We start from the raw sequence: 15,067 nt of genomic DNA, 5'->3' as shown, positions 1-15,067 counted from the left end.
CTTGCCGGATCAGTAAAATACTATAAAGTAAAACTGTATTTTTGGTATGTTGGATCATATTTAAGAATTATCATAAAATTATCAAAATATGTGTAATAAGCATTTTCCTAGAAATAAAAATGGTCTGTTCATTTCTGTCACTATGTTTTTGTTATTGTTTCTTGAGGATCTGTGTTATTTTATAAATAAATAAAACCCTGTTATAAATAAAATATTGATTCATTTGTCCTTTCACTGTCTTTGTCTATCAATAAACATATAATATAACTATATAATAAAAAAATCCAAGCCTAAAATTACAAAGCACTTATAGTTTGTTCATTTTTACTCCAGTTTTGACTTTGCTGGTATAATTGTTTTTCCTAGGCAGACTTGACATATTGGTCTAATATTTGTATAAGAAGATTGGTAAAAAAAGACACAATGACATAAAGTGAAAGCAAATAACATTTTGAATATGAATGATTAATGTTAGTTTAAAATATTAAGGTTATGATCTGGCTCTGTGGCTTTAGTATATTTTAATTTTCTTGTATTTTCTATTTAAATTGTTTTAATTCATTTTGGAATAGTTATCCTCTTTGTTAAAGCTTTTTCTGGCACAAAAATAAACAATAAAAAAACAATTCAAGAGTGTGTACACAGTGTTAATGTCTAAAGTGTCATATGCTACAAAAATATAGTCAGTAACACTATAGTCTAATCTAAAGGGTTAACTCAAAAGACATAAATACAACAAGGTATTGTATTTTATGAAGATTAGACTCAAAAAAAAAAAAAAAAAAATTAAATTAAATTAAAACATAACCAACTCTTTATTATCTTTATTACTACATTCAGTATTATGGAAAAGAACCATCGTGACAGAAATTAAAAGCAATAATTTGAGACCAGAAATGCATCACATAACTGTACGAGTAAATAATAATAATAATAATAATAATGACTATGCACCCGTTTGTAAGGAAGGTTGTAAATGAACTAATTTCTCTGCCCAAAGCTGTCACGTCACGTGACAAAAGAACGAACGACTCAAACCCGAAGACTCGAAACAGGTGAACTAATTCCAGTACAGAACCTATAAAACAAGAATATGAACTAGATTAAAAAGTTCGTTGAGACAAACTTTAGGTTGGCTTGAGAAAGCCTAGCCTGAATGTTTAAAGCAGTTGTGAAAGCTAATTCCAGTACAGAACCTATAAAACAAGAATATGAACTAGTTGTGAATCAGAATATTAAAAATGATCATGGGGGTTAGTGATGGGTCGTTCTTGAACGATTCGTTCATTTTGAACGAATCTTTAATGTGACTCGGGAAGAACGAGTCGTCTCAGGGAGTGATTCGTTCAGTCGCGCATGCGCAATATCCTATAGGCTACAGTTCTAAGTGGTTTAGTTTGTTTGATGGTAACTACATCATAAAACACACACACGCATGTTTACTTAGCTATCTAAATGGGGACATTCCATAGGCGTAATGGTTTTTATACTGTTTTCTATTGCCCTACACCAACCTTACACCTAAACCTACCCCCCCCCCCCCACCCCACAAATGGTTTTGAAATAGTTGAGGAAATTAGTGTCATCACTTTTTGCCAGAATGTTTTGATCACCTAACAATCCCAGATACAATTAAAGTATGTTCCCTCATGTTTTTGGCATTTAAAAGATGTCTGGGATGTTTGGGTTAAACTTTTTTTTTTTCTTTTTTTCAGGTGTGACATAAGTAGTACGCATTACCCAGTTATATTGGATCAGTTTAAAACTAGTATTAATTGACAAATTCTGGGCTTTAACATATCTGGCTCCATCAAATATGAAATGTCATATTGCAAATCTATACCCCAAGCAACTCTCTTGGATTCCAATGATTCTTTAGAGCTGTTAACAAATTTGCAATAAAACAATGAAATTTGATTTGTACTAAGATCCTCACGAAACATAAGCTTTTCTAGTTCTGTTTGTAGAGGTCTAGATAGTGAATAGTTTTGCTTGACATCGATATAGTTGCGAATTTGTAAGTAGGCCTATTTAAAAAAGTGTGTCACTGGGATTCCAAATTTTCTGTTAAGGTCTTTAAAGGACATCGATGTATCTCCCTCAAATAAGTCCCCGATCTTACAAATAGCCTACCTTTTAATGCCCAGCCAGAGTCAGCTGGTCTGAAGTCCCTGTTTCCCCAAATAGGGGAAAAGTAGGAAAGATTTGGGACCTCTCCCAGTGTACACTAAGCATCATTTCATACTATTTAAGGTATTTTTAACTTTTTTAAATTCTTATACAAATCTGAGTACAAATACAGGTCCATATCTTTTACGATTGTTGATTCTATTTCTACCCAGGGGAATGGCAGCTGCGAGGAAAACCAATAGGTGGCATTAGACAGCTGGGCAGGTAATTAATTATTTCTGATGTTTAGGGTAGAGTGGGAGAAAGCCACCACCCCCACTGTTTTCCCCAAAATAACAACTAGATAAAGTCACGATACATTTTGTTGTAACTATGGTCTACGTTGACAAGGGTGATGTAGAACTATTCACAAAGTTTGCATTGGTGATGTATCTGAGAGACAAGGCATTTCACAGTAAGAAAGTTACATAATATTACAGTTACATAATATGAGAATAGTGAGGCCTGTAGAAAGGGAGCACGTGTTATTTAAGAGAAATATAATTATATTTTCAGAACCTGGGGCAAAGGTTCTGAAAAGGGACCTTGTTTTTAAACAGTAAAAGATCAGGGTCTTTGGCTGTTTCTAAAAAAAAAAAAAATTCAGAACACCTTTTGGTGCTAAAGTGCTATATTAAACTTTTATGATGCTATAAATTCTGTTTATTTAAATTAGTATTATGTTGGGTTTTTACCCATCTTTCTGCCTGGTTGTATAAAATATGTCCAATTTAACATGTTCAAAAATGTGGAAAATCAAATGATGTAAAAAAATCACCAAGCACCAATAATATTGATTTTATATATTCTATATTATAATATCACAACAGAAATACACATACAAAGTAACAAATACTTGAAACAAAACACAAGTTTGTGCTTTACTCTATTTCATTACAAAACTCTGAAGAATTAACAAAAGTGCAACTTGCTTCTGACAGAGCTTATACAGAGTTTCTGAGCTCATTTACCTTGATCCTAAAAATACACAAGGAATGCACTTTTTTTGGGGCAGTTTCAACTTTTTTTTCACACAATTGAACTTTTGACCAAAAAATTAAATGATTTTTTTATCATCATTAAAAGTGATTTGCTAGAACTCCTATTCACATGTCACAATGAATACAGCAATTTTACACAGTAGTAAAAAAAAGACTAAAGTTGCTAAAGTGCAAGGCTGAAACAAACTATCATACTCACACTATGAATATGAATACAGAAACACAGCTTATGACAGGTGAAGGATTTATGCTCATCTACCCGATGCTCTGTGACCCAATATCAGTGCAATGTCCTCTGAGGAACATTCAACACCCTGACCAGCAGGATGAGAAAGGATCTTTACAAATGCCCTTTGTGAATAATCTTTTATGGTAACATCTCTGAAAGACGTGAAATTTGGCAGTTTCAGAAAGACACAGTTTGAACATCACCAGAGTTTTAACTCTTCTCATAAGTCTGTAACATATGCTGTTTTGAAGATCCAGAACTGCTCCCATCCGAAATGGACCTATCTTTCTTTTTCATCCGTTCAAGAGCATAGTATCGCAGCATGAGAAAAAATCCTGTGGGGAACACAAGGAAATGAAATATCGTGCCAATTTTATACAACAGAATGGAAGCTAATGAGTTAAATTTAAGATGTCTGAAGCAAACATGTAATGATGAGAAAAGGAAACAAGTTTCAGGGCAGTTTTATTTTTATACGGCGCTACAGGAACTCAGCTTACGTTGACACAAAAGCCTAGCCTTGATGTGACCTTGTGTATTTTGTGAAAAAATCTTACCTTGTAAGGAATTGATAATGCAGAAGATGAAGAGAATGGTCTCTGACACAGGACCAAAATCCAGGAAACCAAGGCCCCATGTTGTGCCAAACAGACAGGTGAGACCCCAGATACTGAGAAAAGCCACATGAATCTTCTTCCAGTCGGGTCGGTTGTGGATCTCCCTCACCACAAGGAAAAGCATGACTGCTCCAGAGCTCACCACAACAGCTAGTAAGCCAACATTTATGATGTAATGAGCCAATAGGCTCTTGTCATTCTCCAACATCCAGCACCTGGATAAGCAGGGCAGAGTTTATTATCTATTTTGTATACTGTTATATATCTAATAGTAAGTACTGAAAATATGTCTCCTTACATGCGGTAAGGATTGTTGACATCATCACTTGGTACAATCTTCCTTTCGCCATAAATATCCACGTCATAAACATTCTCTATCAAGAGCAGTATACCGACTAGCAGAACTGGGAGACCTGAAATTGGAAAGAAAAACATGAAGTTATTAATTATAATGTTTATATTCATTATACTCTTCTGCTTGTTTTTATAACTTTAAATACTATAAAAAAAAATACATAATCATGTTTTCACTTACCAAAGCCTACCAAGTAAAATATCCATGTCGGGAGAGTTGAGTTGAACACCTTGCGGATCAGTAAGAATGTGTGAAACACTTCCATGGCCATCCAGCAGAGGGTGCTGAGCAGCGCATAATGCAGAAGGGATCCTGTTATCTGGCAAACGATTTTTTTTCCTACATTGGCCATTGTACCAGTAAGAATGAAGAACAAGCACAGAAGAAATATCGCCACCACTAGACCACGGTGCACCAGTGAGATCTGGGTTTTCTTCACTCTTTTGGAATATAGACTAAACAAGACAAAAAACAGGGTGAGATTCACAATACAATTTTCACTGTACAAGCATTTTTTGTGATGGTGTTGAATTCCAAGCCACTGAAGTCACAGTTACCTGCGTTTACAGAGCCAATAGAAGAGAACCAAACAGCTAACTAAGGACACGGCACAACCCACAGCAGTGATGAACGTAAGAGCCTCTAGATGGCGAACTGTAGCCTTCTGTTCCACTTGCTGAAGCAGTGAAGAGAAAGAGACAAGGTATGCATCACCAAAGCTGCTTTAAGGAAAGCCTCAAAGGTTAGCTAAAAAGAGCATAACTCTGGAAAGGGGACCAGATGGCACTTTTTTAATGGATGTCAATGTTGGAGAGGTTTCACTATGCTACATAACCTGCTTTTGTAGGAAAACAGCTTATCGGTTAATGAATCGACAACCTATTGGCTAATCTTCAACATGTTTGCCATTAAACATTGATTTTGGATTGCTCTAATGTTAGAGTTCACACCAAATGCTTTTCTAAAACAGTCACTGACTATTTTGCAACAGGTAGGATTCAGTTTACAGCACTTCTCATTCATTTCCATGGTCTCCGCAAACAGTGACCGACTGTCGCCAAAGTCCCTTTCAAGGAAAGTCTGTTCACTCGGTGGCCATATTTGCAACACCTCCCGGTAGCTCAAACAAGACCTAGTCCTATCTTAATGAATAGGGGAATCCTGAAATCTCAGTAACTGCTCGCTGAACTCGCGATTAAATTATATATTTCAAATCGGCAACAAAATCTGAAATTAACTGCCCAATGAATGTTATTTCTTATGCTCAAATAGCGTTTAAAAAGCTTATTTTTCAGGCTAGACTGCATAACTGCACATGCACATTCTAACGGCTGCTGCACTGACGGAATGATTTTACCAATCAGCAATTGGCTCTTTCATTTAGAAGGCGGGACTATTCCGGCATATTGCATGTTGCAGTTTCTCCCATAGATAGGAGTGAACCGTCTTTGTATTTCTATAGTCTTTGCCGTCACACAACTCAGAATGCAGAAACTCTATAAAGGCTGTGATGTGATGTTATTAAGGCACACATGATCCAAGTTGGCCTTTACGCTTACTCCAATGGTAGAGCCATGAAACTTGCTTGGTATCTCCCAATAATAAGACCATATTTGGTATCATTATATTTCTATGTTGGGATTTCTTAACAACTCTGTTCCATTGGCTATGCATATTCCCAGGGATGACAGAAATACCTTTTATTCATAAAGATTGGCTCTCAGTGATAAATATTACCAGCAATGACTAAACTTATTTAATGTCATTTTCTTGGTAAAGCTGATACTCACCACAAGAATAGCAAAGTATGTGAGATGATTACAGCGACATTCTGTCTCTGTGTCGTGGATTTCAGTCTCACAGCCGTCATATTTCCAGGTCACTTCATTATCTGCAGAGACACATTAACAGAACAGTCAGTAATTGTGCTTCAGCTAGCATTGAAACATTTGCTTGATGTCTACCACTGTATTGTTGTGTCTATGAACATTCAGACTTGAGCACACCTTCTCTTGTGTCCCATGAAACACATCTTCTAGAAAGGTTAGCCTGTGAAATGAAATAGAAGAGGTTTAGAAAAATGCATCTATGCAGTTCAAAGAGAGTGGCTCAGCACATACAGTACACAGATTTATCATTGCTATTCTGTATGAGTATCAGCAGTTTGATTTTTTATCAGGCTTCACTTCACCAGCCTTGTCATGTGGTTTTCAGAGATAAGGAAATAGCATATATTTAGCCTACTCAGTAAAAAATGATGTGAGCTATACACTGAAAAAAATTATTCATTGAATTTACAAAAAATAAATTTAAGGCAAGTGGTTGCAATCAATTTATTTTAGCTACATTTAAATAAACAAATTTAGTTGACTAACTTGAAACATTTTTAAATTAAATGTAGCTAAAATAAATTGTTTGCAACCACTTACCTTAAAAAAAATTTAGTATAATTTTTTTTCAGGGTAGTTGATGTTAAGCTTATAAATATCCTTTTACATAACAATAAATATGGTGTAACATGAAAAAGTATGAGAAAAAAAAATGAAACATGCTCAAAAAGACATACTGGGAGAGCAGAGTGATGAAACCTGATTCTGACAGGTTCTGGGAGGTTTTTGATGATCTCGTTCTCCACAGAGAGTCCAACTATGTCATCCAGAAGAACTGCATCAGATGATCCCCTCTACACAACACAAATATTGTTATGTCATATTGTATATTGCTGTATATGTTGGTAGGATAATGGAAGATAACTAATCCACATGATTTATTGTCATACCTGAAATAATGATTTGTCTTTGTAGTAAGTACACACCACTTTGGATGTGATCGTTGATTGGGATTTCAGACAGGAGGGAAGATAAACGGTGGGTGTCATGTTTGGTGCAACGGTTCGAGGAGCCTGGAATGAAACATATGTATTTATTCAAAATGCTAGAAAGAGACCTTCCTGTGACTCAAAGGATATTTTAACTTTGTGCTTCTAAAAGGTCAATGATATTTACTGGCAGAGTGAAATTGAGTCCTGTGAAACCTTCTTTAATCTCAATGATTGTGCTCTGAGCACAAGGTAGATCCACACGACCTGTTTTATTGGATTTCATCACTACTTCCTCTATCCTGCAAACACACAAACACGTGCATTTAGACATGGTCAACACATGCATAAAAGTTAAAAAGTTCTTATTAAAAGTTATTCTTACAGTTTCACACTTTACATTTTTTTTTAAATGTATAAGGCATACTTTCTAATACTTATATATTTAATGCACAGTCTGACTAGCTGACCAGGTTTACATTTCACTGCAAGTTGTATTCTGTATATAACTGTGTGTGACAAATACAAAACTTAAAATCCTAAAGTCTTCTTTCTGCTTCAGAAATGCATGAGCATTTCTGAAGCAGAATTCATATAAACCACACAATATGTACTCTCCCATTTCGGCATTAAATAGCTTATGCATAAAATTATTAAGATGTCTTAGCATATCAAATGAACATGCACAATAAATGGGGGGTATATACAATAAATAAAAGATTGAAAATTGAAGATGTGTAATGTATTAAAAGTCAAACAATACACTTGGCAGTCCATCCATAAAAAGTGAGCATAAGTTAGTAAGCCATTGTAGCCATGGGTTCAGTTTCCTGTTTGCGGTTCAACCTCTGTTTTTCACTCATACTTAAGCTTGTCCTGATTGCGCTCTTATAGGCATGCACAACATCACCTATTGCTATCTGCATGATAGACCACATCAGTTCACAAGACTCTAAAGTAATAGTGAAACTACAAACTAAAATAAAATGATGATAGTCTCACATGTTTGCTCCACTGCGCTTCTGACTTGCCTCATCACAGAATTTCTCCTCTGTAAGTGGGAAAACAGAAGAAATATATTGAAACTAAAACTAATTACATGCTCAGAAATGTTAAAACTCACAAGTGAGCTCAGTCAGTGTAACTTTTTGATCTGTAGGTCAAAAATTCTTCAAATTTTAAGACACCAAATTTTACAAATTAAAGTTTCTTACTGCAGTTGATTGTATCTCCTCGAAATCTATATAGTTCCATGACATTATAGCTGATGGTATCGCCGTGGATGCTGCCATTCTCGATACCATACAGAGTGGCAATTTTTTGATCCTCAAGTGAGAGGTCAGTGCAGCAGGTTCCTTGAAGGCCATGTGATTCACACAGAGTGTATTTCTTTCCATTCACCTCCACTATCATCAGGTCCAGCAGCGGCTCCCAGAACACACAGAAATGACTTGGATTTTGAAGAGGGTTTGATTCTAGAGGAATGGATGAAGATCGCGTGCACTTGGCTGTGATACTCCCCTGAATTGAGAGCGTACTCTCATTGGCTGAAATCTCAATTACCTTACAACCTACTTTCAAATCAGATTTCAGATTTCGGGATGCGTTGCCATGCCGCCATGTTCCACACATTTTAAAGTCTCTGTCATTCTCCATTGCTGAACAAAATATAGTAAAAATAAATAAATGTTAAGCTGCAAACTTTGTTGATTTAAGAAATCTAAAGATATTTATAACAAATCACATTTTTACAGTTATTAAGTATGCATTCTCATTATAGAAATATATTAATTAAACAAGATACTAATAACAATGTGCAGCTAGTACATTTCACTTCATCAGTAATAACCTGATGAACCTTACCTTGACCCAAAATGAACAAAAGGCAGGTGATTATCCACATTCTTACAGACTTTGGATTCTGCTCCATTGTAGCTCATAGATGATGCCTGAAAAGCAAGAGAGAATTCAGTTAAAGAGAAATAAAAAAAAAAATACACAATGACGTGCCTCAGTAGGGCCATGCAACACCACCCAATATGAATAGGAAATCATGTTATCAATATCTTGTCTGTTCCTTCCTCTTACCACCTCATTTTAGTAAAAGACACATCTGCCTTGTGTGTAAAACAAAAACCTTCCTTTCCTTCTCATGAACTCACTATTCTTGAGATAAAGAGGCAGCCATCTAGTAACACATCTATTCCTGAACACACACACGCAAGGGTAAAAATACATTCTGATGCATGCTGCAACTGCCATCTCTTATCCATGAGAACAGACTTTCTTTTGCGACAAAGGGACTATTGAGATGATAATCCAAATGCACATATTCAGTGCAGCACACAGATATGATGCCATCTTTATGTCACAATCTTTGTTTTGTTTTTTGTAGCAATACATGAGTCCTCACACTCAAGACAAAGAGCATGTCTCAGATCTACTATAAAATGAATCATAATACACTGTAAGTCCCAGTGTACTAAAACACCCAGCCAGTGAAAATGGATGAGTCAGACATTGAATGGCATGTTTTCTGACCTGAGTCAGCTTAGCACGGGTCACTGAGGCACGCAACAGATCCCCAAGTCACTTCTGCGAATTTGAGTGTTAAAAGCTGATGTTTCTTTCTCACTTGGTGACAGACTATATGCAGACACCAGAAAAATTTGATATTTTATTTCACACATCCAGCTTTTCACTTAACTTTTAATTGATAGACTGGAGTCCGCTGTTTGGACTCACATTCTGATGGCACCCATTCACTGCAGAGGATTCATTTGTGAGCTAGTGATGCAATGCTAAATTTCTCCCGATCTGTTCCGATGAAGAAACATCTTGGAGTAAATTTTCAGCAGATTTTCTTTTTTGGTAGAACTATTTCTTTAAACAGTGCAGTACGCCAATTTCACAAATAAGTTTAAGCTTCCTGTGGGTAACACAGGGTCAATGCTTAAACACTTAGTAAAATAATTAGTTCTCACCTATGTAACGCAGATCTGCCGTTTCGCTTTTCTGCGTGTTGACCTTTACATCTGTCAGAGATATGAGCCAAACTAGTCGAAATGAAACTGTAGGAGAATACAGCACACTGTAAAGATCAGACACCACTGTGGCTTTCCTGCATTTACCGACTTCGAGCACAAACATGCGTCAACCTGTTGTGGCAGGCATTATGCAAAACACAACACCTGCAGCTACTCGATTTGGTCTGAAGATGAAACTCCTTAATGTGCTTTACCACTGCTGCTACTATAATGAGATGAGTTCTAGAACTACAAAACTACTATGAAATTGCATGTGTGCATAACATGAAGTGTAAGAGACACATAGGTGAGATAAAAGAGATACTAACATAAAATAACTGCTGTGTAGTTAAAACAATGTAGAGTGATGTAACTGTGTAGATAGATCAATGATAATATCTAAACAGCAAATGTGCACATACATACTTCCTTTCACCAGACCGAGTTGACAAAATTGGCAACATATCTGTTAAACTGATTATCACATACAGTGTCAGGAATATGTGTGAGACATTTCTGAAAGTGTTTTGACACAAAGGTAGCCTATACTAACAATGTAGCAACAAATATTCTTGGGTTTAAGGGAAGTTGCCTATTTCTAAAGGAAATGTTAATGTGCAATTTGGTCATATTGGACATATGCCCAGTTTTGACAGCTTTTAAAAAAGGGATTCATTTTCAAAATGAAAAAAAACCCCAAATCAAAATAAACTAAAACCTTATAACGAAAACAACCTACAACAGCAATCGCCATCTTCTTGTTGTGGTTATTCAAGTCCCTCAAGTTGGTTATTCAACTTGCTACTGCCAATGCATGTATTTAAGACATACTGCTGCTGCACAAATAGCATATAAAATAACCCCCAGCAGATCTATACAGGTGGAGCAGGGGAAGGTGGAGGGTTTCAGAGGAACTGCAGAGGAACATATGCATTATGAACCAATAAGCTTGTGCCAAGTCGTTTAACTCTCTGAATATCATTAGTTACGTTAACAACCTGTCAGCCAGCACCATCTAGAGTTTCATGACTGAACTATGTATTTTACAGTATTTTTTCAAATCACATGAAATGTCCACTTAGATCTTTTGTGTTATATAAAATTACAGTCATTTTTTACAGAGTATGTATATGCTGTACTTCACTGAAATGGGAAGCAAAAATAAAATACAGAAATTGAGTCTTTGTCCAAACATGCTACCAGTGCATGTATAAAGATGATGGTTAAATGGGATTAGAACAGAGCAGGCTACTGACTACCACTGAGAGTACCCAGTTCCTCCATGCTATGTTTGAGAAGGGTGCGTCTATGCCGCCGCCCTTTCTGGCCCTCTCTCCCTCTGCCATTGTTCAAGCTATGTAGACCTCACAGCAGTCAAAGAATGTCCCTTTTCTCTCCAAGCACCACTGAAAGGAAGCTGGTGAAGTCCATTTATTCAAAGGAGGCGCGTTGCCAGTTTTAAACTGTGCACATAAAGGAATTTTTGCTCAAATTCATAACATTTTCTCGCCCTTACTATGTTATTTGTACACTATGTACACACCTCACACAATCATACAATCATACAACACTCCCTCTTTTAATTATAACGACCGTGTGGAAAATTGAGTCGCAAACTCATGAGCCTCCGCTCCTGCTACCGAATTTTTTCTTGTGCTGATAAAATCTCAACATGAGATTCAACACGTTTTGAAGTCCTATCTAAGCCTCAAAAGAGACAAACCACAGAAGACTTGCATTTCTAGAGCATTTCCATGACCAGTGTTGTGTCTAGAAAAGCTAACAACACACACAAAACAAGAATGTGAACTTTGAGATGAACTAGGTCAATCTATTGTGCTTTTCCTTTGTGACATCATTGCCAGAAAAAAAAGCGAGAGGCCTTTCAGCTCGCTTCATTCTGAGCTGAACTGACAAGTAGCAGGGACTGAGGGAAAAGGTCTTTCAACAATTCAGTGGCGACCACATTGAAGCTAAGTTGCATTACAGCAAAAAACTCGTTGACGTTTAGTTGCGCAGATCAACCACCATGGTTCAGACAGGAAAACCAACATATATTACAAGGCATGAAGAGAAGCTAAAAAGAAAACATGTCTGTCGGATTGCAATTTCATAAACATTAAAACACTCATTTGTGGTTATAATTGGTGGTTATGCTTAATATCCACCAGTTCTTTAAGAAAGTGCCTTATAATTCTAAATTCAGTTTGCATTGTGCCCTCTAATATGCAAAAATAAAGCATATGTCGGTAGGCAAAGACTCAATCTTCTCAGTCCGTTACATAGAAGGCATAAAGGAAGCATTCCTTTCTATTGAGGTGGACTGACTGGGGGGGTTACAGGATTGTCAAGGGTTTCACTAAAGCACACAGTCTCAGTGTGTCTTTAATTTGTTCATAGCCTCGGAGTAAATATGCGGCTGCTGCTCCTCCACCTGCGCTCCAATTTCCCCAAGGAGCTTCTTGTCTCATATATTACAGCAGTCAGTGTAAAATGTTGAAAACAATGTGAAAATAGAGAGAAATGCATGTGGAAAACAGAAAAACTGCATGTTTATCTTATAAAGGTCGAAGTGTGTGCCGTTCAAATCTAATCCTATTAAAGGTTATTGCATGTTATGTGTTAATGTGTTACATGAAGCTCATTAACATGGTTTATTTGACATCATTTTAACATATTTTAGCCATTTGACAGTTTCTTCTATTAATGTAAATACAAAAACCCAGCCCATTTATGACAATACAAAAGAATGATGGGAGAGCGGGGCTAGTTGTCACGAGAGCTATACCTGAGGGTTTGATAAAACAAATGTTCAGTGGATTCATATATTGCTTTTAAACACTCAATTTTTTTTAAATAATCCTTCAAACTAAAATTTCAATATCAATTAATTTAGCTATAGCTCTAAACAAGTGAACACAATGAAACCACACTACAGCATCCACTGAAAAGGAAAGGATAGAAAAATATATTTTTCATAAATATCACAATGGGGCAAGTTGTCACAGTTTGTAAAATCTATCAGGAAGTTCTTATTGTTATTATTGTGACAACTTACCCCATAATAGTGTGTAATAGCTTTGAGGGAATATGGAGCAGCCTACACAGGCTATTCACCTACATCTCGGTTTATATATATTTTTAATCCGTTTAAATAGTTGTAAAAACATAAAAGTAGTCTTTACATTCATTCAAAATTATATTCACGCGCATGTACCAGTATCAGATAGCCTATTCCAAGTCCAAATGTATGAAAACATAAAATTTACACTCTTAACACCTTTCTCAAAGACCGAGTGATCTGACATAATATCATGTAACATATTCGCAAACATATAAAGAAATCGGCTTACCGTTCATAGACGAACGCAGAACACTTGCTATCCGCTTCTCGCACACAAAACACTCGCGTGGTTTTCGGAAAACGGTCGCTGTTTATTTTTCAGTAATGTTCCCGGTGGGACAGAACATAATATTAAACGAGTGGAAGAGCGATAAACGCGAGTGACTTGGGAACTCACAGACTCCGCGCGCAGTGACTCAGTCCCTCAGAGCGTGTGAATACTGAACTGAAGGCGCTCGTGTCACATTATCATGTAGTCATGCGGAAAGCGGAGGTAGCCTTACTACAACGACCTCCTAGAAACACCACCACAGGCGGTTACATGGCAGCATGAAAAAAAAAAAAACTGTCAAAGGTATATTTTCTAAACAGTTGTAACACGATGATGCGATTGAAATAAAACTTTTACCTCGTATTATTATATAATACGAGGTATATATTATATAATGTATATAATGTAATTATATAATGTAATATTATATTATTATATTATATTATTATATTTTTGCATGAGAAACAAAAAAGCTGAGAATAATTACCCTATTGCAAAACAAGTCTTTTCGCAGTATTTGGCAACGTGTCCTTTTCAAGGGCAACCTCTGTTGTCCCGGAATTTGTTACAAATTAATCCCTACAATAAAGCCATAATGTCTAGGATACTGATAAGATTGCATTGCTAGGTAGTGGACATGTAGGATGGGGAGTGCTATGCTCTGTGTGTGTGCTGTCTGTTGATCAGTTAGACAGAGCACCTGGCTTCCTGTGCGTCTCAGCTGCTATTTTGACAGCATTTATAAAGGCCAAGGTCTGACAAAGGCTGTTCTGTTTCTCCAGAAGACTGATGTTGAAAGACCATAAATAAAGAGTCAGACATTTACACCGCATGTTTGATTTTGTTTGTTACATCTCTCGTTGCTGCTGTTAGAAGTGATTTATAGGCCAGTAATATCCCTTTGCAGAAATATAGCAGAAAGTACAGGTATATTTATGCTATTATGTATAATAGCCTAATATATATTTTTATGGGGTTTTTTATATCGCATATAATATGTTCAAAATTTGGGGTCGGTTAGGTTTCTTTATGTTTTTGAAAGAAGTCTCTTATGCTCACCAAGGCTGCAATTATTTATTCAAAAAACAAAAATAGGTGTTTTCTATTTCAATATATTCAAAATTTTATATCCTACGAGGATACTTTTTTTTCCTGAAACAGTCATTAGTCTGGTCTTCAGTGTCACATCATTTTTCGGAAATCATTCTAATATGCTAATTTGATGCTTAAGAAACATTTCTACACTTAAAAAAGGAACAAAAAAGATAGTTTGCAATACATAAATGGAAAACAAATTCTGTGGTTAGAAAGAATAGTAACTTAATTTATTTTTTGTTCATTTTACATTTTACTGGGTTACACTTGATCAAGATGTCATAACTCTTAGACATAGACATCTTGATAAAGTGTAACCCAGTAAAATGTAAAATGAACAAAAACATTTATTTAACAAAAAA

At 36.0% G+C, this 15,067-nt stretch overlaps 1 protein-coding gene across 3 annotated transcripts; it reads right to left on the bottom strand.

Moving 5' to 3' along the window:
• Positions 1-2,962: 2,962 nt before the first annotated feature.
• On the bottom strand, positions 2,963-13,796 carry LOC131543227 (adhesion G-protein coupled receptor G1-like). Of its 3 annotated transcripts, none has more exons than XM_058780359.1 (14): positions 13,569-13,796; positions 9,053-9,138; positions 8,404-8,847; positions 8,192-8,240; positions 7,377-7,491; positions 7,151-7,273; positions 6,938-7,054; positions 6,378-6,420; positions 6,162-6,262; positions 4,929-5,047; positions 4,552-4,826; positions 4,315-4,429; positions 3,957-4,231; positions 2,963-3,734 (listed from the first exon to the last, which is right to left on the bottom strand). In XM_058780359.1, exons 2-14 carry the CDS (start codon positions 9,117-9,119, stop codon positions 3,610-3,612), a joined length of 1,968 nt encoding a protein of 655 aa, XP_058636342.1. In that variant the 5' UTR covers positions 9,120-9,138; positions 13,569-13,796; the 3' UTR covers positions 2,963-3,609. The 3 variants fall into 3 exon arrangements, with proteins under 3 accessions (XP_058636342.1, XP_058636343.1, XP_058636344.1); XM_058780360.1 differs by lacking the exon at positions 13,569-13,796 and adding an exon at positions 10,174-10,957; XM_058780361.1 differs by lacking the exon at positions 13,569-13,796 and having other exon boundaries at positions 8,404-8,664; positions 8,765-8,847; positions 9,053-9,080.
• Positions 13,797-15,067: the final 1,271 nt, after the last annotated feature.

The sequence above is a fragment of the Onychostoma macrolepis genome, chromosome 07, assembly GCF_012432095.1.
Source record: "Onychostoma macrolepis isolate SWU-2019 chromosome 07, ASM1243209v1, whole genome shotgun sequence".
Taxonomy (NCBI): domain Eukaryota; kingdom Metazoa; phylum Chordata; class Actinopteri; order Cypriniformes; family Cyprinidae; genus Onychostoma; species Onychostoma macrolepis.
This window is presented reverse-complemented; position numbering and strand designations above follow the sequence as displayed.

Excerpts from the sequence above, each read along its gene's own strand:
- LOC131543227 (XM_058780359.1), bottom strand. The coding sequence starts at position 9,119 with ATGGAGCAGAATCCAAAGTCTGTAAGAATGTGGATAATCACCTGCCTT. Across the intron at positions 7,492-8,191 it reads AAGCGCAGTGGAGCAAACAT|GATAGAGGAAGTAGTGATGA; the intron begins GTGAGACTATCA and ends GTGTGTTTGCAG. Across the intron at positions 4,430-4,551 it reads ATTTTACTTGGTAGGCTTTG|GTCTCCCAGTTCTGCTAGTC; the intron begins GTAAGTGAAAAC and ends TTCCAATTTCAG.